The 25576-nt window shown below is 39.7% G+C and overlaps 1 protein-coding gene across 1 annotated transcript in view; it reads right to left on the bottom strand.

The window, feature by feature from the left end:
* LOC144979058 (kinesin-like protein KIF21A) overlaps positions 1 to 9075 on the bottom strand; it is a 146178-nt gene extending 137103 nt beyond the window's left edge. Inside the window, exon 1 of the mRNA XM_078925672.1 lies at positions 8727 to 9075. Coding sequence (XP_078781798.1) covers positions 8727 to 8782 — 56 coding nt within the window. The 5' untranslated portion in view covers positions 8783 to 9075. The remainder of the gene's footprint in view (positions 1 to 8726) is intronic.
* Positions 9076 to 25576: the final 16501 nt, after the last annotated feature.

The raw sequence follows: 25576 nt of genomic DNA, 5'->3' as shown, positions 1-25576 counted from the left end.
TTGCATCACATCTTATATCGGGTATCGAATTGCGGGGGGGGGGGGGGGGGGGTGAAAGATGTGGGGGAAGTGTGTAGAGGAGGTGTGATTGTACAAGGCATGAGTAAGGCAGTTCATGGAGAAAGCCCCCATTATCAGACAGATGATTATTGACAAACGAAGTGACTATTCTCACCCCCCGGATGCTAGTCTTCATAATAGTAGTCCAGTAGTCCACAATTGTTGTATGTTTAATCCAAAGGTTGTAATGCAGTAATTTGTTAATTTTCTTATCACAAGTTGCTCAATTTAAAAAAAAAATCAATCAAATCCAAATCGCAAAAAGCCGGCGACGTTTTTTTCGGTAATCCAATCGGCCGGGGGGGGGGGGGGGGGGGGGGGGTGAGAATAGAGGCAGCCATTGACAAAACCCAATGTGGCGCCTGTGATTTATTGGCGCTGCGCGGTTTCTCGTCTCGCACACTCAAGATATGTTGAGATTTGTTAGTGTCTAGATGAGTGACGATGAAAGATAGCAAAACTTGGATTTGCCCATGTGGGTAAGGCATATTCGAAGCACCACTACCCCATTCGACTCAAGTATGAATGACTACCTGATTAACTGTCAAAATACATATAGAAAAGAGAAAAGAGAGGAGAGAGAGAGAGAGAGAGAGAGAGAGAGAGAGAGAGAGAGAGAGAGATATTGAACAAGCGACTTGCGAAGTATGAAAGTTGCTTCTATATGGATATACGGCGGGGGGAAAAGGGGGGTGGGATGGGGGGGGGGGAGGTAAATAAATCATGAAGCATTGACCATGGTGAATCTGTGTAAATGCGCCATATGAAAGTTGAAATCCAGGATGTCAGACAGTAACTCTTAGAAGGTGCTGGTTCACATCGATATAGCAATAGAAACCTAGATAACCACGCCTCTCGGACAGCCGTCATAATGTAAACAATGGCAGTGATTGGGTAACATAGCGAACTACACAGGCTTTACTATCGATGGCATGTGTCTAAGTAAAATACCCACTGTCTACCGCTTGATCAATAGAACCAACACAGAAAACTATGTGTAAACTTAAACATTCATATGATTGAGAAAATCGTGTGATAATTAGTCACCCAGTTGGCGGTATGAAAACAATAACAATGACCAGATAGAGGTCGATTTCATTCACGTCATTGTTTTTAAACAACCAACTATGTTTGTCCGAGCACGTGTGAAGGTGTGCCACAAATTGTGAGTTTTGATTGGTCAAAAATCTACAGGTTACCTGCCTCTGGGCTGACTCATCCATACTGACCAACCTTTCTCTCAATTTCTCGTCTATCGATCTCCCCCCCCCCCTCTCTCTCTCTCTCTCTCTCTCTCTCTCTCTCAATCTTCCTCACCACACCTCTTATCCCTACTACTCCCCCTCCCCCGCCCCCCCACACCCACACACACATTTTCCATCTCAGTCATTCTTTCTCTCTTTGCCCCCCCCCCCCCCCCGCCCCTTCTTCCTTTACTCACTCGCTGTCCAAGGAAATGTGTCATAGGCCGTAGGCTTGGCTAAAACATAAATGTTTCTGTCAGAAATGCTAGAATATAACGACAAAATGAATAAAAGCAACAATTTCATTAACGAATACAGATAATGTGGACGGTTCGGGTTTTCCCCTTCGTCCACAAAACACGATAGAATGAGAGACTGACGTTGTTAATTAATTCCCCCTCCCCCGAGTTCACCGACATTGGAATATCGAACGAATTTGTTCGACTATCCATGCATATGAACTCGAGAGAGTGCAAATCATTCGTCTGAACAAAGCCATTCTCTAATTACTCATTCGTCTCTATCGTGTCGGATTTCCTACTGATTCACCACACAGGACGTTTCGGGTTTTCCCTTTGTCAACAACACAAGATGGATGAGAGATGGGGGAATGACGTTGTTAAGGCAAATCATTCACCTAAACAAAGCCATTCTCTAATCGCTCATTCGTCTCTATCATGATTCACCACACAGGACGTTTCGGGTTTTCCCTTTGTCAACAAAACACGATGGATGAGAGATGAGGGAATGAGAGAATGATGTTATAAAGGCAAATCATTCACCTAAACACAGCCATTCTCTCATTACCAGCGACGACTACTATAGATAGTATGCGCTTGGCTAAGAAGCTCATAACATTGCCATCCGGAAGTATAACGACCAACACACAAAACTGTGTGTATCCATGAACGTTTATAGTCAGGTTAATACAGTTCAGTGAGCATTACTCATAAACGCGGATGGCAAAAAACAATAACAAAGACCTGAGTGACGTCATCTTCGAACTATCTATAGAGGATACCAAGTTCTAGCTCATTACTCATTCGTCTCTATCGTGTTGATTTCCTACCGATTCACGACACAGCTATATTGTGATGAAAGGAGGAAAGGTGAGAGGAGGAAGACTGTAATGTGTCACTCACCACACAGCTATAGATAGAATGAAGTTGACGTCACTCAGGTCTTTGGTATTTTTTTTTATTTTTTTTTTTGCCATCCACGTTTATGAGTAATTCTTACTCAATTGTATTAACCTGACTATAAACGTTCATGGTTACACATAGTTTTGTGTGTTGGTCCGTTATAATTCCGGGTGGCAATGTTGTGAGCTTTTTGGCCAAGCACATTCTATCTATAGATAGAATAGGGATGACGTCACTCATACCTTTGTTATTGTTTTTTGTCATCCATGTTTATGAGTAATTCTCACTAAACTGTATTAACCAGACTATAAACGTTCAAGGTTACACATAGTGTTGTGTGTTGGTCCGTTATACTTCCGGGTGGCAATGTTGTGAGCTTCCAAGTCAGGCGCATACTATCTATATAATGCAAGGAGTAAGACTGTGTGAGTAATGTGTCACCCACCACCACTTAACCATACCATGTCGGCGTGTGTACCATATGCCAACCATGGCAATATAGGATTCAACAGTCGTAACGTCACTTCCTTTCTAATGACGCATGGTAAATTAGTAACACTGGCTCTAAACTATCGGAACAATGGCGGACGCCCCTATGAAATATTTCTCCGACGAGCATAAAAGTGTATCCGGAGGAGAAAAACATTATAAATATGATCTTGTTTTGACCTTTATACATTCTAATCACAAGGCATATGAAAGGTTCTAGCCAGCTTGAAGAATAAAAAGTAATGATTTTCTTTGTTTAGAACCAAGATGGCCGCCGTTGCCGGGCGGCGTAACATCAGACTACTGAATCCAATTGACCGTCACAAACTTGTTTAGTGACTCTATACAATGGACAGACATTAGAACTGAGCAGTTCAAAAGTCAACGCTTCTCTCTCTCTCTCTCTCTCTCTCTCTCTCTCTCTCTCTCTCTCTCTCTCTCTCTCTCTCTCTCTCTCTCTCTCTCTCTCCCTCTCTCACTCTCTTCCTCTCTCTCTCCATCCTCTCCCATCCCCCACAAGACATCCAACCCCACTCACCATGGACAAGAACGATTTCTGTGGACATCAGATAGTTGTCTACCGATAGATAGTTCGAAGACGACGTCACTCAAGTCTTTGTTATTGTTTTTTGCCATCCGTGTTTATGAGTAATGCTCACTGAACTGTATTAACCTGACTATAAACGTTCATGGAAACACACAATTTTGTGTGTTGGTCCGGTATACTTCCGGATGGCAATGTTATGAGCTTCTTAGCCAAGCGCATACTATCTATAGATAGAACGAAGTTGACGTCACTCAGATCTTTGTTATCACTTTATGCCATCAGCGTCTGTATTAACCAGACTATAAAAGTTTAAGGTTTAAAATTAGTTTAGTGTGATGGTCCGTTCAATTTCCGGATGGCAGTGTTGTGAGTTTCTTAGCCAAGTGCACATCATCTATACCCTCATCCCACAGTGAGTTGAGTGGCTGTTTTCACGATCCAACCAGAGCTGGGGCTCTGCCGATCTAATCATAAAACGGCCGCCCTCTGGGGGAAACAAATATACCAAAACACCTACTAATAATTTAGGCCAGAAGACTCGTCCTTCAAATATCGATCTATTGAAATGACCCCCATCTGGCAAAAACCCTGAAACCTGGGACTTTACGGAAGACTTAGAGAAGTCCCGAGTTTGAGAGTTTTGGACAAGATGACGAGGGTCATTGAATCATACGATATTTGAAGGACGAGTTTTCTGGCCAAATTGTTAAATTCCTTGGGGTTTTTATTTTTTTTTTTTCAGAGAACAACATTCAAAAGGGCGAGACACCATCTATAAGACCCCCCCCCCCCCCCCCCCACACACACACACACCTTCCCTTCAAAGACACTTTTATATCTGACATCAAAGGAGCACAATCAATTTGGTGCAGTGCGCGGGACGTGCGGAAGTTGTTTACACAGGCGAGTCGGTGTGTAGCATTGCATGAAACACAACAGAAATAACACGGTAGACAAATTGCACTACATGAACTTTTGAGTGAATGTGTATGGAAATCATATCGTTCCACAAAATCGTAAGGACTCCAATACTTAGACTGTAATAATAATCTCTTCATCTGAAGTATCCCTCCCGACACGACATCATAAGATCTCGTCGCCTAGGCATTCCACGAAGGAATATAATTCATCAAACAAGATGTCTGATGTCAACAGGAATCACCCATGTGGTTCACCCATGTTGTCCAAGTGAGCAAATTGGGGGTTAATACTCTTGCCCAAGGAAAAAAAAAACGAAAGTGCCTGAAGCAGGGCTAGAACCCGGGACCTACCGGGTCACCGTGCAAATGCCCCACTCGGCCACTCTCTCTCTCACTCTCTCCGTTTCTCCCCATCTCTCTCTCTCTCTCTCTCTCTCTCTCTCTCTCTCTCCCTCTCTCACTCTCTTCCTCTCTCTCTCCATCCTCTCCCATCCCCCACAAGACATCCAACCCCACTCACCATGGACAAGAACGATTTCTGTGGACATCAGATAGTTGTCTACCGATAGATAGTTCGAAGACGACGTCACTCAAGTCTTTGTTATTGTTTTTTGCCATCCGTGTTTATGAGTAATGCTCACTGAACTGTATTAACCTGACTATAAACGTTCATGGAAACACACAATTTTGTGTGTTGGTCCGGTATACTTCCGGATGACAATGTTATGAGCTTCTTAGCCAAGCGCATACTATCTATAGATAGAACGAAGTTGACGTCACTCAGATCTTTGTTATCACTTTATGCCATCAGCGTCTGTATTAACCAGACTATAAAAGTTTAAGGTTTAAAATTAGTTTAGTGTGATGGTCCGTTCAATTTCCGGATGGCAGTGTTGTGAGTTTCTTAGCCAAGTGCACATCATCTATACCCTCATCCCACAGTGAGTTGAGTGGCTGTTTTCACGATCCAACCAGAGCTGGGGCTCTGCCGATCTAATCATAAAACGGCCGCCCTCTGGGGGAAACAAATATACCAAAACACCTACTAATAATTTAGGCCAGAAGACTCGTCCTTCAAATATCGATCTATTGAAATGACCCCCATCTGGCAAAAACCCTGAAACCTGGGACTTTACGGAAGACTTAGAGAAGTCCCGAGTTTGAGAGTTTTGGACAAGATGACGAGGGTCATTGAATCATACGATATTTGAAGGACGAGTTTTCTGGCCAAATTGTTAAATTCCTTGGGGTTTTTTTTTTTTTCAGAGAACAACATTCAAAAGGGCGAGAACACCATCTATAAAGACCCCCCCCCCCCCCCCACCAACACACACCTCCTCAAACACTTCCTTCACTTCTGACATCAAAGGAGCACAATCAATTTTGGTGCAGTGCGCGGGACGTGCGGAAGTTGTTTACACAGGCGAGTCGGTGTGTAGCATTGCATGAAACACAACAGAAATAACACGGTAGACAAATTGCACTACATGAACTTTTGAGTTAATGTGTATGGAAATCATATCGTTCCACAAAATCGTAAGGACTCCAATACTTAGACTGTAATAATAATCTCTTCATCTGAAGTATCCCTCCCGACACGACATCATAAGATCTCGTCGCCTAGGCATTCCACGAAGGAATATAATTCATCAAACAAGATGTCTGATGTCAACAGGAATCACCCATGTGGTTCACCCATGTTGTCCAAGTGAGCAAATTGGGGGTTAATACTCTTGCCCAAGGAAAAAAAAACGAAAGTGCCTGAAGCAGGGCTAGAACCCGGGACCTACCGGGTCACCGTGCAAATGCCCCACTCGGCCACTCCCCCACCCCCTCCCCCCCCCCCCCCCCCATAATAATAATAATAATAATAATAATAATAATAATAATAATAATAATAATAATAATAATAATAATAATAATATAATAATAATAATAATAATAATGACGATTTTGATGGTAGTAGTAGTAGTAGTAGTAGTAGTAGTAGTAGTAGTAGTAGTAGTAGTAGTAGTAGTAGTAGTAGTAGTAGTAGTAGTACTACTACTACTACTACTACAACAAAATAATAATAATAATAATAATAATAATAATAATAATAATAATAATAATAATAATAATAATAATAATAATAATAATAATAATAATAATAATAATACAACTATCACTATCATTATTAATATATTACCACATTTCTACGTCAGCTAGTTGATTTAATTGATAAAGAAATTGAGATACACCAGGACAACAAGAGCATAAGTTATAATTTCATTCCCAGTGACGTCACATCGCTTGGCCTTCCTACTAAATGTCTATTATTATCATTGACAAATCATGTTTGTGTGTGCATCGACCTTGGTGTGCATTCGTGTCCATAATAAAGTGTGTTTTAATAGGAAGTTGACCTTGACCGTATCCTAAGTTTCACAATTAGCTTACAACACACTACAACGATTTCGAGTAATCTTGGTTGGTTGGTGTTTTCAATTTTGTTAAAATGTTCATTTTTAATGAGATTTTTTAAAATGAGTTTTATGTAACTAACTATCCACTAAACGTGCTCAACGCGCTTTACAAGAGGTCCCTGACAAACAGCAACAGATCGCAAGCCTGAGAGGTCGATATTCAGGAGGTTTATTTTGTGTGTGTGTGTGTGTGTGTGTGTGTGTGTGTGTGTGTGTGTGAAATGAGTATGTTGGGCGTTAACAGCATTGTCTCTTTGGGAGAAAATTGTATTATCGCTTTATAGTTTATATTGTAGCATCGTTACATGTCAGGTGTTGCTATTAGCTAGGGATCTTTGTTAAGGCGCGTTAAGTTTAATTAAGCACGTTTTGTGTGTATTGCGCTATATAAAGGCCCGCGCTTCAAGTCTTAAATCGAGAATGAGAAAACAGGTTGGAAATTTTCCAATAAAATTATGAGTGTAGTAGAGACTGCATCAATGTGAAATTGATGGTAAGAACTTTTTAAACCGTTTCGGATTCATCGGAGTCTTTGGGTAAACAAGCAAACGTTATCGAGGAGTCTGGCACCATAAGATCAATTCTGACAGTTATGGCTGCCAGGCAAAGAGAAAACATTTCTGTCGCTGTAGGACACAAATTACAGATACAGAGCAACTTGCATTATTTTTCAGGTCTGCTAACCGAAATATTCTCAAACCAACGCAAAGTTTTGTCCATTACAACAATCGGACCTTCTTAGCCTTCAAAAGTTAGGATTGTAACAGTGTGGATTGAATTGGATTGAAAAGGATAGCAGAAATGATTGCTTCTTAAAGGTTAAAATCAGTGTAGACAAAGATGATTACATTAATTATCAAAATAACTTAGCCTTGATGTAGTTGTGTAGAATGTTACGAAAACGATCTTTTGACACCTGCTCGTGTATTGTCATCGAAAAGAGGACCACGCCCCCTTTGTTTGGAGTCCTTTCCTTTACGTCTATGGCATTGCTCCAACTCCTATACTAATAAATAATAATATATTATTCCTGATTGTAAGGGTCTTAGAAGGCAAACTGTCTGGGTAATGAATGAATGAATGAGTGAATGCATCCTATCCAGTTTTACTTCGATGATAAAACGATAAAACTACGATTAGACCATAGACAAGATTAAAAATTAGCTCCCTTCTCCCTCTCTCTCTCTCTCTCTCTCTCTCTCTCTCTCCCACCACATCACAGAGAGAGAGAGAGAGAGAGAGAGAGAGAGAGAGAGAGAGAGAGAGAGAGAGAGAGAGAGAGAGAGAGAGCTATTTCAATTTACTGATGGGCAACAGTGGCAACAGCCAACTTGGGAAAAGATCAGCATCCCCCCCCCCCCCCCCACCCAATCCCCCGTGACAGTGTTTAGTAAGGTGACCACTTTGCCCAATATTATTATTCTTTTTTTTTTTTAACTCAAAATCGTCTAACAGTAACTTGTTGTAACAGTTACAGTAACAGAAAATCAGAAAACAAGATTCTCGATCGCAGAATAAAACAACCACCAAACACCGAGGTGCATAATTGGATTTTTTAAAAGAAAATAAATGAGAACCACATTAAACAACTCTATGAAAAATAATCTACAACAGTAAGCACCGCGAGTCGCGAGCGGCTGGACACCAGTAGGTTAACATTAACAGTACCAAGTTGTGTAGGTGTACGTGTGTAGTGTGGTGTGTCACCCAGCTGAGCGGAGATAAAACATCTGTGAAAGTTGTTGTTTCAGGCATTCAAACCCCTGTCTTATTTCTCATAACGAATAACGGGTTAAAATTAGATATAATAAATGAATGAGCTCAATTAAATAAAACAAAAGAAACAAAAAAAAAAATACCTGACAGCGACCCGAACAGAAGAATCGTCCTCCTTGCTACTATCTGGTTCTGACATTGTTTACATTGGAGCTGAAGTACGAGCCTCCGTAATCACGAATGGATAAAAACAAGATTGATAAAATACTCCTCGGAAGCACACATCCCTTGGTAACTGCGTTATCAAATTTCAAATAGAATAAAATAATCCATAGAAAAAGGCTCAATGAACAAGAACTCACAAAGATACCACAATAAACAATAATAATCCGAGAAGAAAATCGAACAGGTGTGTAGTAGTAACACGAGACACTATTGCCGCGTATCCCAAGTTCACAACAGTCTGCTCTCGGCTCTCATTCGTTGTCGTCTGTCAAACTCCAGTCAGAGCGCCGACTGATCGATGTGTAACCGCACTCGGGACCACTCGGGACATTCCGTGATTGTCGGAAACTCGCCAGAACTGTGAAAATCGTTATAGGCCTAAATTATTGTCACTGGATCTAATTGATGCTATACGCATAGGTAATTTACTCACAACATTCCGCCAGTCGGATATGACATACCAACACAAAAACGGTGTGTAACACAGACCGTTTCTAGTCTAATTGATATAACTTAGTGAGAACTACTCGTAAAAATGACTGGCTAAAAACAATAACAAAGAGTTGAGTGACCTAAATTTGGTTCTATCTATATAAATATACAATTGCCAAGGACAACTATACTGAAGTCCTCCTTGACAAGTGCATAATATTTGCAGGTCTGATAAAAGAACGCAATTATGAGGTTTATTTAACCTAGTTGTAATTTTACGTTGGTTTGAGAGTATTTCCATTACAATATAATACTGAGCCCACAACAGTCTGGGTTATCAGACCTGCAAATAAGTAAGTAGGGTAAGGTAGGGGAATTCCACACCCATATTCATTATATCAAGCTCTTCGCAGAAAGAATGCATAAGGAATGAGATTAGCGGAAGAGTAGCGTCCCTTGATTGGACGTCACCATGGACGTCACCCATAGTCTGTGACGTCACTGGCGGAAAAGTTATTAGATAGAGAACGTCATGTTGGTTGTGCGCGGAAGCGAGGACGAGAGACGCATGCGCACAACCAACATGACGTTCTCTCTCTAATATTTTTTCCGCCAGTGACGTCACAGACTATGGGTGACGTCCAATCAAGGGACGCTACTCTTCCGCTAATCTCATTCCCTATACAGGAATTATCCTTTAAATGCCTTATACAATAGTTTATAATGACAGAATCTCATTTAGCTTGTATTGTATCATTCACAGACAGTTTTACACAACTTTGAATGTATCCAACGAAAAAGATTTCAATACGGTAATGTAAAATCGAAAAATACTCTCATAAAACTGGTAGACTAATTGAAAATTGGTCATGATCGAATGAATCCTAAATGTACCAAGTTCATGGTACAATGAAATATTAATGACAAGAATAATCATGAAAGCAATAATGGTTGTTAGAGAGACTAGTCAGCAAGTTCAAAGAGGTGAGTTTCACTCTTTGTGTCTTCTCATTAATATGTGGAATGTCGGTTGATAGTTATGTAACATCATTAAAATGCTTGAAAAGAAGATGAGTTGGGGGGGGGGGGGGCGGATAGAAAAGGTACTAGCCATTCAGATTTATTTTTATTTTTCATTGTTTATTGTTTCCTTTATTAACGGAAAGCCTGTGCCCGAATCATATTTATAGTCTGCTCATGGAATCTACATTAATTTGTTCGCTATTTGAACCAATTCCCTTTGTCATACTCTTTCTTGCGTTCTTCAATTGTAATTATAGAATATTTCTTGAAACAATGAAAATATACATCCACGTTATCCGATTTGGGAATTATTTTTTCTTCTTGTTTTTGTTTTTTGTTTGTTGTTTGTTTATTTATAAATATAAACACAGTTTCAGTGAATGGTCGTGTGTTTTCAGTTTTGAACATGTCTCTCAAAAATTATAAAGGAATAAATGTTGTATAATTTATATTGAGAATTCTCATATTTTCACCATACTCAATGCGCTTCACAGTGCTTCATTTATTCCACATGGAACGACATTTAAGTTTCATATAATACATATCTTTTGTAATGTGTCCGCTTTATAATGGCATTCTTGAATTATATGTCACTGCCATGATGATGATGATAATGTCCATCATCATCATCATCATCATCATCATCATCATCATCATCATAATCATCATTTTATATTGGCATCAATGTGAGCCAAAATAATTTTCATTTCTTTGAAATAAAGTTCTATTATTATATTATTATTATTATTATTATTATTATTATTATTATTATTATATTATTATTATTATTATTATTATTATTATTATTATTATTATTATTATTATTATTATTATTATTATTATTTTATCATCATTATTATTATTATATATTATTATTATTATTATTATTATTATTATTATTATTATTATTATTATATCATCATCATCATCATCATTATTATTATTTTATTATTATCATTTTATTATTATTATTATTATTATTATTATTATTATTATTATTATTATTATTATTATTACTATTATTATTATTGCATTAGATAGTTGTAGAAGTAGTTTTAGTAGTAGTTTTATAGTATCCATCAATGCCTATCACCACTTATTTATTCACACTGACAACGGTTGGGGTTAATTTGTTCAAATGCGTTATAAAAAGACACTATCTTTGTGAGTTCCCAATCATTGTCACTCACTCTGTCGTTGACCACACTTAATACTGCTTGCAAGAGAGAGAGAGAGAGAGAGAGAGAGAGAGAGAGGGAGAGAGAGGGGGAGAGAGAGAGGGGGAGAGATAGAGGGGAGAGAGAGAGAGGGAGAGAGAGAGAGAGAGAGAGAGAGAGAGAGAGAGAGAGAGAGAGAGCATAGTACACAATATTTGAATAATGACCTAACTTATCCAAAAATCCACTAATGCGCACAAGGCGCTTTACAAGGGGTCCCAGGTAAACAGCAACGTTTAACATGTAGGGATTACGCTATTGTTATGCAAAATTGTAACACACTTTTGAGTAGGCCGTATTGCTAAAACTTAAAAGAAAAAATATAATTGTGAGGAAATTGAAAGTCACATTGGCTGAAATCAGCTTGAAAAAAAATAGAAACATCGGTCTTTATTATTTAAAAAATCAGTTGAAAACCAATTGTTTTACGAATAAATTTGATTTCTGAAATTGCTTTTATATATTTTAACTTTTTTTTTAGCAACTTTTTTTTTTTTATTTAACGGCCGATTTTCTTGATGTTGTATCATTGTTTATATCTCAATGAGACGAGATCAGTGATATAATTTGTTTGATTCAAATATAACAAGAACATAATTTGGCTTTTTTACCCAACCGTGCCTGTATAATATTTTCATCGAAGTGGTGAATGTGACGCAATTATCCGATGACCGTCTTCGAAAGCTTCAGCGATGACTCAATGCATGGTTGACAGCTGTTGTCACGTGACATGTCAGAACGACCAATCGTTAAATGGTCAATATTCTCAAAAGCCAAACGTTCTTTGATCTAAAAAAAACTTAAGAACTCACGAGAATAAAAGTTTGAAATATGGTGATGGGCCGACCCATAGAGAATACAGTCTGTGGGCGGACCTATGAAATCGTTTCTGGGCGGAGTTTAGCCATGAGTGACCTTTTAAACCAGCTCTTTGTAATCGTCTCCCTCCGGGCCCCGGGGGGCTGGATTGCTGCCATTATCGGGCCCCATTCTCTAGGTCTGGGCGTTGTTGCCAGCGTTCCTGACACGATTTGCATCGACTTGCGAAGTTTAACATCTACCTTCTCAAGGTTCCTGCTTCTACCCCACACCGGAGCGCAATACTCCGCATCGGAATAGAATAGTTCCAGGGCGGACGTTTTCAGGAGCGCTTGGTTAGTGCCCCAAGTTGATCCCGCCAGCTTCCTCAGAAGACTGTTGCGTTTCTCTATCTTCCGGGCAACCCCTTCGAGATGCACCAGATAGGTAAGGCTGCGGTCCAGCGTCACCCCCAGGTATTTTGGATGCGGCTCCTATGGGAGTAGCTGGTCGTTCAGTTTACGGGTGTGTCAACCACCATAGGTGGAATGCAGTGGCCACGGTGGTCGAAGTGTTCATCCTCGAGTACCACTTGTCGAAGCAGGACTTGAGTCTTGTGAGTCATTGAGACGGGTCCACATTTTACTTTGAGTTACGAGTACCCAGTCGTCTGCGTATCCAAGCCTCAAGGAGGAAGTGTTCGGCATGTCACTAACGTAAACATTAAGCAACATTGGCGGTAGACTCGAACCCTGAGGGACCCCATTCTTCACTTTCCTTAGGCTTTATACTGAGTGCATTCATTTTCCTTTCAAGCCTGTTTTTTTGGTCTCAGTTAAAACTTTCCTCTCAGTCGGTCTCATGTTTTATCAGCAAAGAAATAACCCCTCCCTTTTACAGTGGCCGATCTTAACAGGAACCGAACGCGAACGTTTTTTTGTTTTTTTTTTTGGTTTGGCTTTCCACCAACAAAGTCGACCTTGACTGGGGAAAGAACCTCATACCTTCTGATTACCGGTCTTTATCTTACACAGGTGCCTGCTCCTTAATTTCTTAATTTGTTATTTTCCAAAAAGAATAAAATGGAGCAACTATCAAAAGTCTTCGTCCTCTCGTGTTCAATGTATGTGTTGTTTGATGCAAGCGTGTGTTCGTGTTGTTTGATGCAAGCGTGTGTTCAATGTATGTGCTATTTGATGCAAGCGTGTGTTCAATGAATGTATTGTTTGATGCAAGCGTGGGTTCAATGTGTGTGTTGTTTGATGCAAGCGTGGGTTCAATGTGTGTGTTGTTTGATGCAAGTGTGTGTTCAATGTATGTGTTGTTTGATGCTAGCGTGGGTTCAATGTGTGTGTTGTTTGATGCAAGCGTGGGTTCAATGTATGTGTTGTTTGATGCAAGTGTGTGTTCAATGTATGTGTTGTTTGATGCGAGCGTGTTTCAATTTGTGTGTTGTTTGATGCAAGCGTGGGTTCAATGTATGTGTTGTTTGATGCAAGCGTGGGTTCAATGTATGTGTTGTTTGATGCAAGCGTGTGTTCAATGTGTTGTTTGATGAAAGCGTGGGTTCAATGTGTGTGTTGTTTGATGCAAGCGTGTGTTCAATGTATGTGCTGTTTGATGCAAGCGTGGGTTCAATGTATGTGTTGTTTGATGCAAGCGTGGGTTCAATGTCTGTGTTGTTTGATGCAAGCGAGTGTTCAATGTGTGTGTTGTTTGATGCAAGCGATGGTTCAATGTATGTGTTGTTTGATGCAAGCGTGGGTTCAATGTGTGTGTTGTTTGATGCAAGCGATGGTTCAATGTATGTGTTGTTTGATGCAAGCGTTGGTTCAATGTGTGTGTTGTTTGATGCAAACATGGGTTCAATGTGTGTGTTGTTTGATGCAAGCGTGGGTTCAATGTATATGTTGTTTGATGCAAGCGTGGGTTCAATGTGTGTGTTGTTTGATGCAAGCGTGGGTTCAATGTGTGTGTTGTTTGATGCAAGCGTGGGTTCAATGTGTGTGTTGTTTGATGCAAGCGTGGATTCAATGTATATGTTGTTTGATGCAAGCGTGGATTCAATGTGTGTGTTGTTTGATGCAAGCGTGGGTTCAATGTGTGTGTTGTTTGATGCAAGCGTGGGTTCAATGTGTGTGTTGTTTGATGCAAGCGTGGGTTCAATGTATGTGTTGTTTGATGCAAGCGTGGGTTCAATGTGTGTGTTGTTTGATGCAAGCGTGGGTTCAATGTATATGTTGTTTGATGCAAGCGTGGGTTCAATGTGTGTGTTGTTTGATGCAAGCATGGGTTCAATGTGTGTGTTGTTTGATGCAAACGTGGGTTCAATGTGTGTGTTGTTTGATGCAAGCGTTTGTTCAATGTATGTTTTGTTTGATGCAAGCGTGGGTTCAATGTGTGTGTTGTTTGATGCAAGCGTGGGTTCAATGTGTGTGTTGTTTGATGCAAGCGTGTGTTCAATGTGTGTCTTGTTTGATGCAAGCGTGGGTTCAATGTGTGTGTTGTTTGTTGCAAGCGTGGGTTCAATGTATGTGTTGTTTGATGCAAGCGTGGGTTCAATGTGTATGTTGTTTGATGCAAGCGTGGGTTCAATGTATGTGTTGTTTGATGCAAGCGAGTGTTCAATGTATATGTTGTTTGATGCAAGCGAGTGTTCAATGTATATGTTGTTTGATGCAAGCGTGGGTTCAATGTGTGTGTTGTTTGATGCAAGCGTGGGTTCAATGTGTGTGTTGTTTGATGCAAGCGTGGGTTCAATGTGTGTGTTGTTTGATGCAAGCGTGGGTTCAATGTATATGTTGTTTGATGCAAGCGTGGGTTCAATGTGTGTGTTGTTTGATGCAAGCGTTGGTTCAATGTATGTTTTGTTTGATGCAAGCGTGGGTTCAATGTGTGTGTTGTTTGATGCAAGCGTGGGTTCAATGTGTGTGTTGTTTGATGCAAGCGTGTGTTCAATGTGTGTCTTGTTTGATGCAAGCGTGGGTTCAATGTGTGTGTTGTTTGATGCAAGCGATGGTTCAATGTATGTGTTGTTTGATGCAAGCTTGGGTTCAATGTATGTGTTGTTTGATGCAAGCGTGGGTTCAATGTGTGTGTGTTGTTTGATGCAAGCGTGGGTTCAATGTGTGTTGTTTGATGCAAGCGTGTGTTCAATGTGTGTGTTGTTTAATGCAAGCGTGGGTTCAATGTGTGTGTTGTTTGATGCAAGCGTGTGTTCAATGTATGTGTTGTTTGATGCAAGCGTCGGTTCAATGTATGTGTTGTTTGATGCAAGCGATGGTTCAATGTATGTGTTGTTTGATGCAAGCGTGGGTTCAATGTGTGTGTTGTTTGATGCAAGCGTGGGTTCAATGTGTGTGTTGTTTGATGCAAGCGAGTGGTCACAGCGTAAAACGCGTGAAGAATAATATAGGTATTCCAATTGTCCCATCGACCGGGAGCCTCCGTGGTGTAATGATAGCACGTCTGACCGGTAATCAGAAGGTCTGAGGTTCGGTCCCTAGTCGAAGTCAACTGATTATTTTAGATGGTTTGTTTTTTTGTCTTGTTTGTTTTTGCTTTTAATACGTTTACGGCGCTTGCAGCACGTTTAGGTCATATCAGCGCCAGTAAAATGGAAGGAAATTGAATAGTAAAAACATTATAGATGTGCAATTAAAATGACGAGGAAAAAGGAATACATAGGGGAAATGATTCAAATATGGAGCAGATGTAGATTCCAAGAGCACACTATCAGTGTACTTAGTTTGAGATCACCTTAAAGTCTTGCCCATACACCAACACAAGATCCTACTAAGAGGAACACACTCAAATGTTTACAAATGATATGCTAAAAAAAAAGTAAATAATAATAATAATAATAATAATAATAATAATAATATTAATAATAATAATAATAATAATAATAATAATAATAATAATAATAATAATAATAATAATAATAAATAATAATAATAATAATAATAATATAATAATAATAATAATAATAAATAATATTATAATTAATAATAATAATAATAATAATAAATAATAATAATAATAATAATAATAATAATAATAATAATAATAATAATATATTCATAAGAATATAATAAGATAATACATAATAATAAACCCTTCTGCCATTCTATTCCATCAACGACATTTATAGGATATAGATGACTATACATTCCATGAATCCTAACACCCTTGTGCCATTCTATTCCATCAACGACATTTATAGGATATAGATGACTATACATTCCATGAATCCTAACACCCTTGTGCCATTCTATTCCATCAACGACATTTATAGGATATAGATGACTATACATTCCATGAATCCTAACACCCTTGTGCATTCTATTCCATCAACGACATTTATAGGATATAGATGACTATACATTCCATGAATCCTAACACCCTTGTGCCATTCTATTCCATCAACGACATTTATAGGATATAGATGACTATACATTCCATGAATCCTAACACCCTTGTGCCATTCTATTCCATCAACGACATTTATAGGATATAGATGACTATACATTCCATGAATCCTAACACCCTTGTGCCATTCTATTCCATCAAGGACATTTATAGGTTATAGATGACTATACATTCCATGAATCCTAACACCCTTGTGCCATTCTATTCCATCAACGACATTTATAGGATATAGATGACTATACATTCCATGAATCCTAACACCCTTGTACCATTCTATTCCATCAAGGACATTTATAGGATATAGATGACTATACATTCCATGAATCCTAACACCCTTGTGCCATTCTATTCCATCAACATTTATAGGATATAGATGACCACACATTCCATGAATCTTTGTTCTCACGACCCGGTCCTCAATTAACCAGTAGATATTTGACGAATCAAAACATTAAATTTGTGACACACCCTCACACGTGCTCGGACAAACATAGTTGGTTGTTTATAAACAGTGACATGAATGAAATCGACCTCTTTCTGATCATTGTTATTGTTGTTTTTTTATACAGCACAAGGGTGACTAGTCTTCACACAATTTTCTCGTTTTTATTATGAACGTTTAAGTTTACACTTAGTTTTCTGTGTTAGTTCTATTTATCAAGCGGTAGAACAGTGGGTATTTTGCTTAAACGCAAACCATCGATAGTAAAACTTGTGTTGTTTGCTGTGTCTACCAATCAATGCCATTGTTTACATTATGACGATTGTCCGAGAGGCGTGGTTATCTACCTGTTTATGCCTAGTCAACATCCAGCACCGAGATTTCCGAGTCCCCACCACAGTTCGTTCGAGATGACTTGAACGTGTCAATAATTTATTACTGTGGGAGGAGCGTTGGTCAGTTGTGTTTGAAAGCATGCTTATGAGGGAGTGGAGGCAGAAATGGGGGGGGGGGGTAGCAATGGATAGGAGAACGCGAGATGAGGGGTGGGGGGGGGGGTGAGGGTTGCTTCATCGTATGAGCTAATCAAAAGCAGAAAGGGGGGGGGGGGGGGGGGGGGGGGAGAGAGAGAGAGCGGACAAAAGGTCAAAGTTGTTGACAGTGGATTAGGACTTCTGGGAGAGGGTGGGTGGAGACTTGTGGAAGCCAAAGAGAAGCTTGGATGTTGGTATCTTGTCCTGTGACAGCCACAGCCCCTCTCTTTGATCTCTAGTGCCAGCCACTAGAAGTCAGGAAAGGGTGTGAATGGGGAAGGGGGGGGGGGGTGCCTTTTCTTTATGTCAAAGATGCCCAATTTGAAATTGTGCCGTAGTTTTGGGAGATTGAAAAGGGAAAAAAACATCGTGAAGTTGTGAGAGCGGGCACTTATGCGGAATTCGTTATTAAAAGCGGGTATTTTAGAGTCGTAATGTACAGAATAAAAATTCTGTTTTGCCGAGAAATCGGACACTTAGGCAAAACGGGCATTAACCCTCTCCTTACCAGCCATTTTCAGGATTTCCCCCAAAATTTACACCCAACTAATACAAATATATACTTTTTATCACTTAAACATAATAGCAGTAAGTTCTAGCGATAAATAATTTCTTTAACAAAACCTGCTCTACAACACACTGTTCATTTTCTTTAAATTTTATGATGTACAAAAGAAATTTGAAAAAGAAAAATGTTGGCTGTATCGTAAAGGATGTGACGATTTTCCTATAGTTGGTAAGGAGAGGGCTACGGTGGCGGACATTAAGTGATCACCACTATATATAATCTATTATTCTCACCTCGTTTTTTTATATGTACATCAAATTATATAAATATATAATGTCTGTAATTTAATCATCTTGCGTTTGGTTAAAGCCGACATAACCGCAGAAAGGGAGGGCGGGTTATATTTAAATCCTTTTTACTTACCCAACAAATGCCTTTATGATTTGTACATGAAGTAGCTTTACAATAAGTAACACCCCAGGGCCCAGGCTGGAACAAATTGAGTAATTGGTTAATTGAGGTTTAAAACAACTCGAAATTAGGCAAATAATTAAATGCATTGTAAATCAAGTTTCTCAGGTATTTTTCTTTGTCTCAAAGTTCTTCTTGGATTAAAATGGGAATTACAAACAGTAGCGTTTGCTGACACCTGTGTTGGTACTTCAGGTGAAATACAAAAATCATTATTATCTTCTATCTCTCCTTCTCCTCCAACATCAAGATTGTGACCATTAGATCGCAGTGGGGTAGATAGGGTCAATAATGTTTGATTATTAGTAGTAGAAGACGGGTTCGAAACAACGTCAACCGAAGTTTCTTGCTTGTTTCTTGTGTTTGCAGACAACCTTCCGTTAGGTCACGATAGGAAACACGGCCCGTTTGTTGTGTAACAATACCTGTAGACCATTTATCTTTGTTATTTCTGTCATAATTTCTTACAGATACTTCATCATTCACACCAACTTCTCGATCACAAGCATGTTTATCATAATTTCGTTTCTGAGCAAATTGTTGGTCATTGACCTTAGCATTTAAAGAGGGGTGTAAAAGATCGAGATGAGTTCGGGTTCTTCGGCCAAGCATGAGTTCAGAGGGTGATAACCCAGTAGTTGAGTGAGGGGTTGTTCTGTATTTAGTTAAGAATAGGCTTTTAACGAAATCGGGCCGAACGAGACGCCGAACGCCGATCCCGAACGGATATAGCCTTCTCACGTGACCATGAACGAGATCTGGATAGAGAAGACTCTCAAGCTGTATGCAGCATCGGATCTAAGGTCACGTGATAGAGGATAGCTTGGGTTGCTGTTGGCTTCAGCTGACAAGAAACGGAGAAGGAAAGAATGGAGACTACCTCAGGCCTCCCCCTACCATGTATTTGGGGAGGGGCAAGGTCAGTGTCATTCAATAGTATATAATTGTGCATGTGGCGCTCTATACGGAGAGAAAATTATAAATTGATTACGGGGGAAGGTGGGGGGAGGGGGGGGGGTTGACCAACAAACGACCGAGGTGTTGGGCTTCGGGTAGACCATGATACGAAATCAAAGAGAAAAGGCCGCTGGTACTTGGATGGTGGAAATGGTTGGGGGTGTGTGTGTGTGGGGGGGGGGGGGGTAGTGACAATCAGCATGGGATGTATACATTAACATTAATAATATAGGCAATAGATGACCAGGGATGTGTATTGTTTGTATATATGTGTGTGTGTGCGCGCGTGTGTGTGTGAAAGGGATTACACAAAAACACCTTTCTCTGTAGCTTCCAAATGATTACGTATACGATAAATTTGAAAACCACATTGTTTGAATCAGCTTGCAAAAAGGAGAACATTTATCTTTGTTTCACAAAAATAGGTTTAGAAATAAAAAATTTTTTCTAGTAGATTGATTTTGAAAAAAATTATGCTCAATTTTTTTAAATTTAATGATAGTTTCTTTATTTTCCGGTCGATTTTCTTGATTTATATCTCATTTTTCAATTCTCAATGCGACGAGCACACTGATGTATCTCGTGTGATTCAAAAGCGTTGTTTGTTTTATTAATATATATATATATATATATATATATTATATATATATATATATATATATATATATACTGAGAGTCCTGCCGCACTAATTAATTCCTGAGCGTTGAGATGGTGACGCAACTATTACATACATGACCTTGCAGTCGAGTCGGCAGGGCTTTTGGGTTACACAACCATTATTTACCCATCGGTCAGCGGTACTTTTTGATGCATACAACACTCACCGCCTTTACGCAAAGCCGCCTGCCCATAAATCAAGAGATGATCTCCCAACTGTTCACAAGCGAACTGTCAAACGAGCAATCGATAATTGGATAAGAATCTCAAGATCTCATATAATAAGGTAAGTTTTGGAGAGGTGATATCCCCCCACCCGTCATCGGACAGAACTTTCATTGCGTTATATCATATAAGCTCCGCCTCCTCTTTCTATTCCGGAGTGACGAGATTAGACGAGAGGACGCGAGAAAAAATTGAACACGTGATCGGTAAGGCGACCGTTAGGGCTGCTTCGGCTTGTAACTATAATTCCGTAATCTACAGACTTTCTCTCTAAGGCAACTTTTGGTTAGTTTGACCATTGCGCTTTTAAAAGTTTGGACCGCTCTTTCGGCCAAACCGTTGGATGAGGGGTGGTATGATGAAACAGGAACACGTTGGATGAGGGGTGGTATGATGAAACAGGAACACGTTGGATGAGGGGTGGTATGATGAAACAGGAACACGTTGGATGAGGGGTGGTATGATGAAACAGGAACACGTTGGATGAGGGGTGGTATGATGAAACAGGAACACGTTGGATGAGGGGTGGTATGATGAAACAGGAAACGCTGGATGAGGGGTGGTATGATGAAACAGGAACACGTTGGATGAGGGGTGGTATGATGAAACAGGAACACGTTGGATGAGGGGTGGTATGATGAAACAGGAACACGTTGGATGAGGGGTGGTATGATGAAACAGGAACACGTTGGATGAGGGGTGGTATGATGAAACAGGAACACGTTGGATGAGGGGTGGTATGATGAAACAGGAACACGTTTAATATTATTGTATCCCATTAATTTTTCTATTTCTTCACTTGTCCATGTAGGACCATTATCTGTGGCAAGAGTATTGCAAATACCTAATGTGGCAAATATGTGATCTCTGCGATGTATGACTGGATATATTCACCTTGTTGTCGGGTACGTCTATCATATTTAGCTGTTTGCGGAGGTGATGGCTCATGAAAGCTTTTTAAGATTGTGCACAGTTCCCCGTAGCTTTTATTACCTGGTGAAGCTGGCATACATAAATCTTTAATCAAACGAAATTGCTTTTGACCAATGATAGTAAGTAGGATGGCACTCTTCTTTACATCATCTTCAATGCCATTTGTTATAAAGTAAAACTTCATTCTGTCCAGATAGTTTGTCCAATGACAGACATGATTGTAGAATATATTTAGAAGTAGCACTGAAAGTTCGTAGCTCCACAAAAAAAAAATGTGAGCTTAGTAACTTGGATTCAAGTAAGACGGTCCAAAGACGTTTTAAAGATTATTTCACTGATATATAAAGAAATACATATCCAGAATAGCTCATCGATAGCTATTATTGCTCAAAATAGCAAAGAAATCTTTGGATGGTTTATCCTCGTCGCCATTTGTAATGGACGGGTAACACAAAGGAATAGGTCACATCGTACACTAGATTTCAGACATCTTGTTTATTATGATAATGACAAAAACAAAAGTATAAATCAGTTGCTAGTCTCAGCAGTACAAAAACAAAGACTAAATAATAAGTAGATATGTTCATTTGACGCATAACATTTCAAATGACTAATGATACCAAACTAGGAATAATGATACTAGATTTGCATACATTACAGTTGACTATTTATGTCTTTTTCCTGCGATCTGTGGCAGCAGCTTCTAATGGTGCTCACACTACTATGTTATGACGATCGACCCAATCAGCAGCAGCTTCTAATGGTGCTCACACTACTATGTTATGACGATCGACCCAATCAGAAAATTCTTTACCCCACTCGTGCGCCGTAGCAAACCTGCCCGGAAGCTTCGTCACAACGCACCGTTCAACTAGATGATCTGCAGTTTCGGGTTCGTTCCCACATCGGGTACATGCTGGGCAGGTGGAAAGTCCCCACTGATGAAGCGATTTTGCCGTTAGGCAGGTTCTCGACCGAAACCGATTCGCTACAGTGTCTCCTCTTACGGGTGTAGAAGACTGGAAACTACTCACCTAGTTTCGAGGAGTGCACGTCCCAAAAATCACCCTCGAGGGATTGAATTCGTCCAAACCGACTTCCATCTCGTGTATGCATCTCTGTCCATAGCCAGGGAATCTGCGTACAAGGGTTGTCGGGACTTATTTCGGTTCGAAACGGGGGCACCGTCCATTATGCGCTTGAGAGGGGTTTCCCCATTCCCTCTCCCTTTGATCTGACTGTGGCAGTTTTGGCCTTGAAAATGTTGTCAAGTCATGGCTTGTTGTAGAAACTCCGAGCTCCGGGTGCTACGGAATACCGAAAATGAGCGGAAACGACGAAACGACGACGGTTATGGAAAGTTGGCAGCGGTGGTGGAGTGAACCAGGGACTCCGAGAAGTGTACACCAGTGGGGAGTGAACCTGAGCTATGGGAGGAGGATATCAGAGGGAAATGAACCTGGGGATATGGGAGATTGATACCAGTAGGAAACGAGTGGAAATGACCAGAAGCGACCGAAAAGAAGATTGTGTATTGATGCTATGCGATGAGGTAAAATGCTCACCACATCCGCCAGCCGAAAATTACGCACCAACACACAAAACGGGATTTCTACGAAACCCGCCAAAACCCGACGAAACCAACCAGGGAAGTGGGCAGCAGTGGGGATTGAACCATGGACTCAGGGAAGTGCACACCCGTGGGGAGTGAACCTGGGACTGTGGGAAGGGGATATCAGAGGGAAATGAACCTGGGACGGACTATAGGAGACGGGTACCAGTGGGAATTGAAGCCGGCCTATGGGAGATGGGCACCAGAGGAGAATGAACCTGAGACTATAGGAGGAGGGTACCAATGAGAAAAGAACCTGGGACTACGAGAGGTAGAATCCAATGGAGAGTGAAACCGAGGTGGACACCAATAGAAAGTGAACACAGGAAAGTACTTATTTTTTCAGCAACCTGCCAAAACCGTCTAAATTTACGAAAAGTAGGCAGCAACGGAGAATGATCCAGGGACTCATGTAAGTAGGCACCAGTGGAGAGTGAACCTGGGACTATGGAAGGAGGATATCAGAGGGAAATGAACCTGGGACTCTGGGAGATGCTTACCAATGAGAATTGAAGTCAGTGCTATCGGAGGTGGGCACAAAAGGTGAATGAACTTTAGACTATCGGAGGTGGGCACCAATGGGAAAAGAACCTGGGACTACGAAATGTAGATACTAGTGGAGAGTGAAGCCGGGAATTTGGGATTTGGACACCAGGGGGGTAATCCAGAAGGTTACTTTTTTCCGAAATCTCCCGTAGTCCCAGATTCGTTCTCCCATAATCCCAGGTTCATCCCCAATTCTTCTTCTTCTTCTTCTTCTTCTTCTTCTTATTATTATTATTATTATTATTATTATTATTATTATTATTATTATTATTATTATTATTATTATTATTATTATTATCATCATCATCATCATCATCATCATCATCATCATCATCATCATCATCATCATCATCATCATCATCATCATCATCATCATCGTTATTCTCTCAATCATGAGGTTGAAAAAAGTAGCTAATCTCAGATTTACACGTCATGATTTGAAGGAAAGCAATTGATTTGGATCCAAGGCTAGTTTGTGTTAATTAAATCAATACTTACATCTGTTTTGCAATTGTTTACACAAGAGGCACAATTCTGCTGTGCAATTAAGACATCATCATAATCTCCAACAACTTCCTAAATAAAAGAAAAGTAAATTTATATATATATATATATCAAGGAAAACTATACTGAAAGGATTGACATGTGGAATCTTCAGCCCCCGCTAGTGGGGGCCATTGGTTGGATAACGATTTCAAGCAAAACTACTACTTTTCTGCCTTGGTACAATTTCCTTGAATGCGCAATAATTGATTCTGTTCTTGTAATTTCGGTACTTTATAAGAAATTGGTTAATTGGCGACCATACGTTTTAAATAATATTTCTTATATCTTGAATGATATGAAAATATAAAAAGTAGTGAACTATCAACAATTTTACTGGAAAGTATGAACTATTTTTTATGACGCCCTCTTACAAATTGAGTGATTGGGTTTGTTTTCATTTTTTAAAATCGAAAGTACGAATCTGCTTTCAATTCCTTTTAATAACTTGATAGATCTATGGCTAATTTATCGAACCAGAATCTTTGAAAAGTGGTAAGTACCAATAATAGTTGCGTAATAATTATTATTTAAGAAATGTTTAGAATTAGCATCTGGCTGTAGTTCCTGCAGACGATAGTTGGACCCATTGTCGTGCTTGCTCTGTCGAGTCGCACAACATATATGGTGATCAGACTCCGACATCCTGATTCGGATTTGTTTCTTATTTTATTATGGCTTGTGGTTTTATATTTATATCTTTTTTCTATATGGTTAACTGATAAATATTGACTTTATTGTATTAGTCTAGTGTATAAGTCTAGAGGGCCCCTTGCTCGTCACGTCAACTTCACAACTTGAACAGTCCTTTCTACTACTAACAACAGTTGCTAGATAGATAGTAGTTAGTAGTCATTGCTATTGCTAACTAGATAGCTAGACTAGAAAGTTAGTGGGTCTGATATTACCATATATGATGGAACTTGGACTCTGAATATATAGTTATGCCCGTTACATGGATCTGGTGTTGCTGATATGACTGTCAATCGTATGGGACTAGTACTCTGAATATATAGTTTTGCCTCATTGATCAAAATGATCTGAGTCTGAGATATTACTGTTACAACAGTTACACTCACCCAACTCAATCACTCTAATTATCTCTGTGACTATGGGAGGGAATTATGGATCCATTGGCTGAAAGGATTGTACTAGTAGTCTGAATATATAGTTTTGTCTCAATGATCTGAAAGGTAACTCTATTAATTAACTCTTGACTACATGGAAGGGAACTATGGATCTGATTCTGATGCTACTCATTGACTGTAAGGAATGAACTATAGTATAGTAGTCAGATTTTTATGAATCGCGCATGTTTTTCTAGTTTTTCTCAGATCTCCTTCTATCAAAAGTTGTAAAACTTTGTGTCAACCTCCGAATCAATTTCTATTAACTGAATAAACATTTTGGCCCGTATTGTGATGCCATATCACAAAAAA

This window comes from Berghia stephanieae, chromosome 8 (genome assembly GCF_034508935.2).
Source record: "Berghia stephanieae isolate SIO BIC M18660-M18661 chromosome 8, UCSD_Bste_1.3, whole genome shotgun sequence".
Taxonomy (NCBI): Eukaryota; Metazoa; Mollusca; class Gastropoda; order Nudibranchia; family Aeolidiidae; genus Berghia; species Berghia stephanieae.
This window is presented reverse-complemented; position numbering and strand designations above follow the sequence as displayed.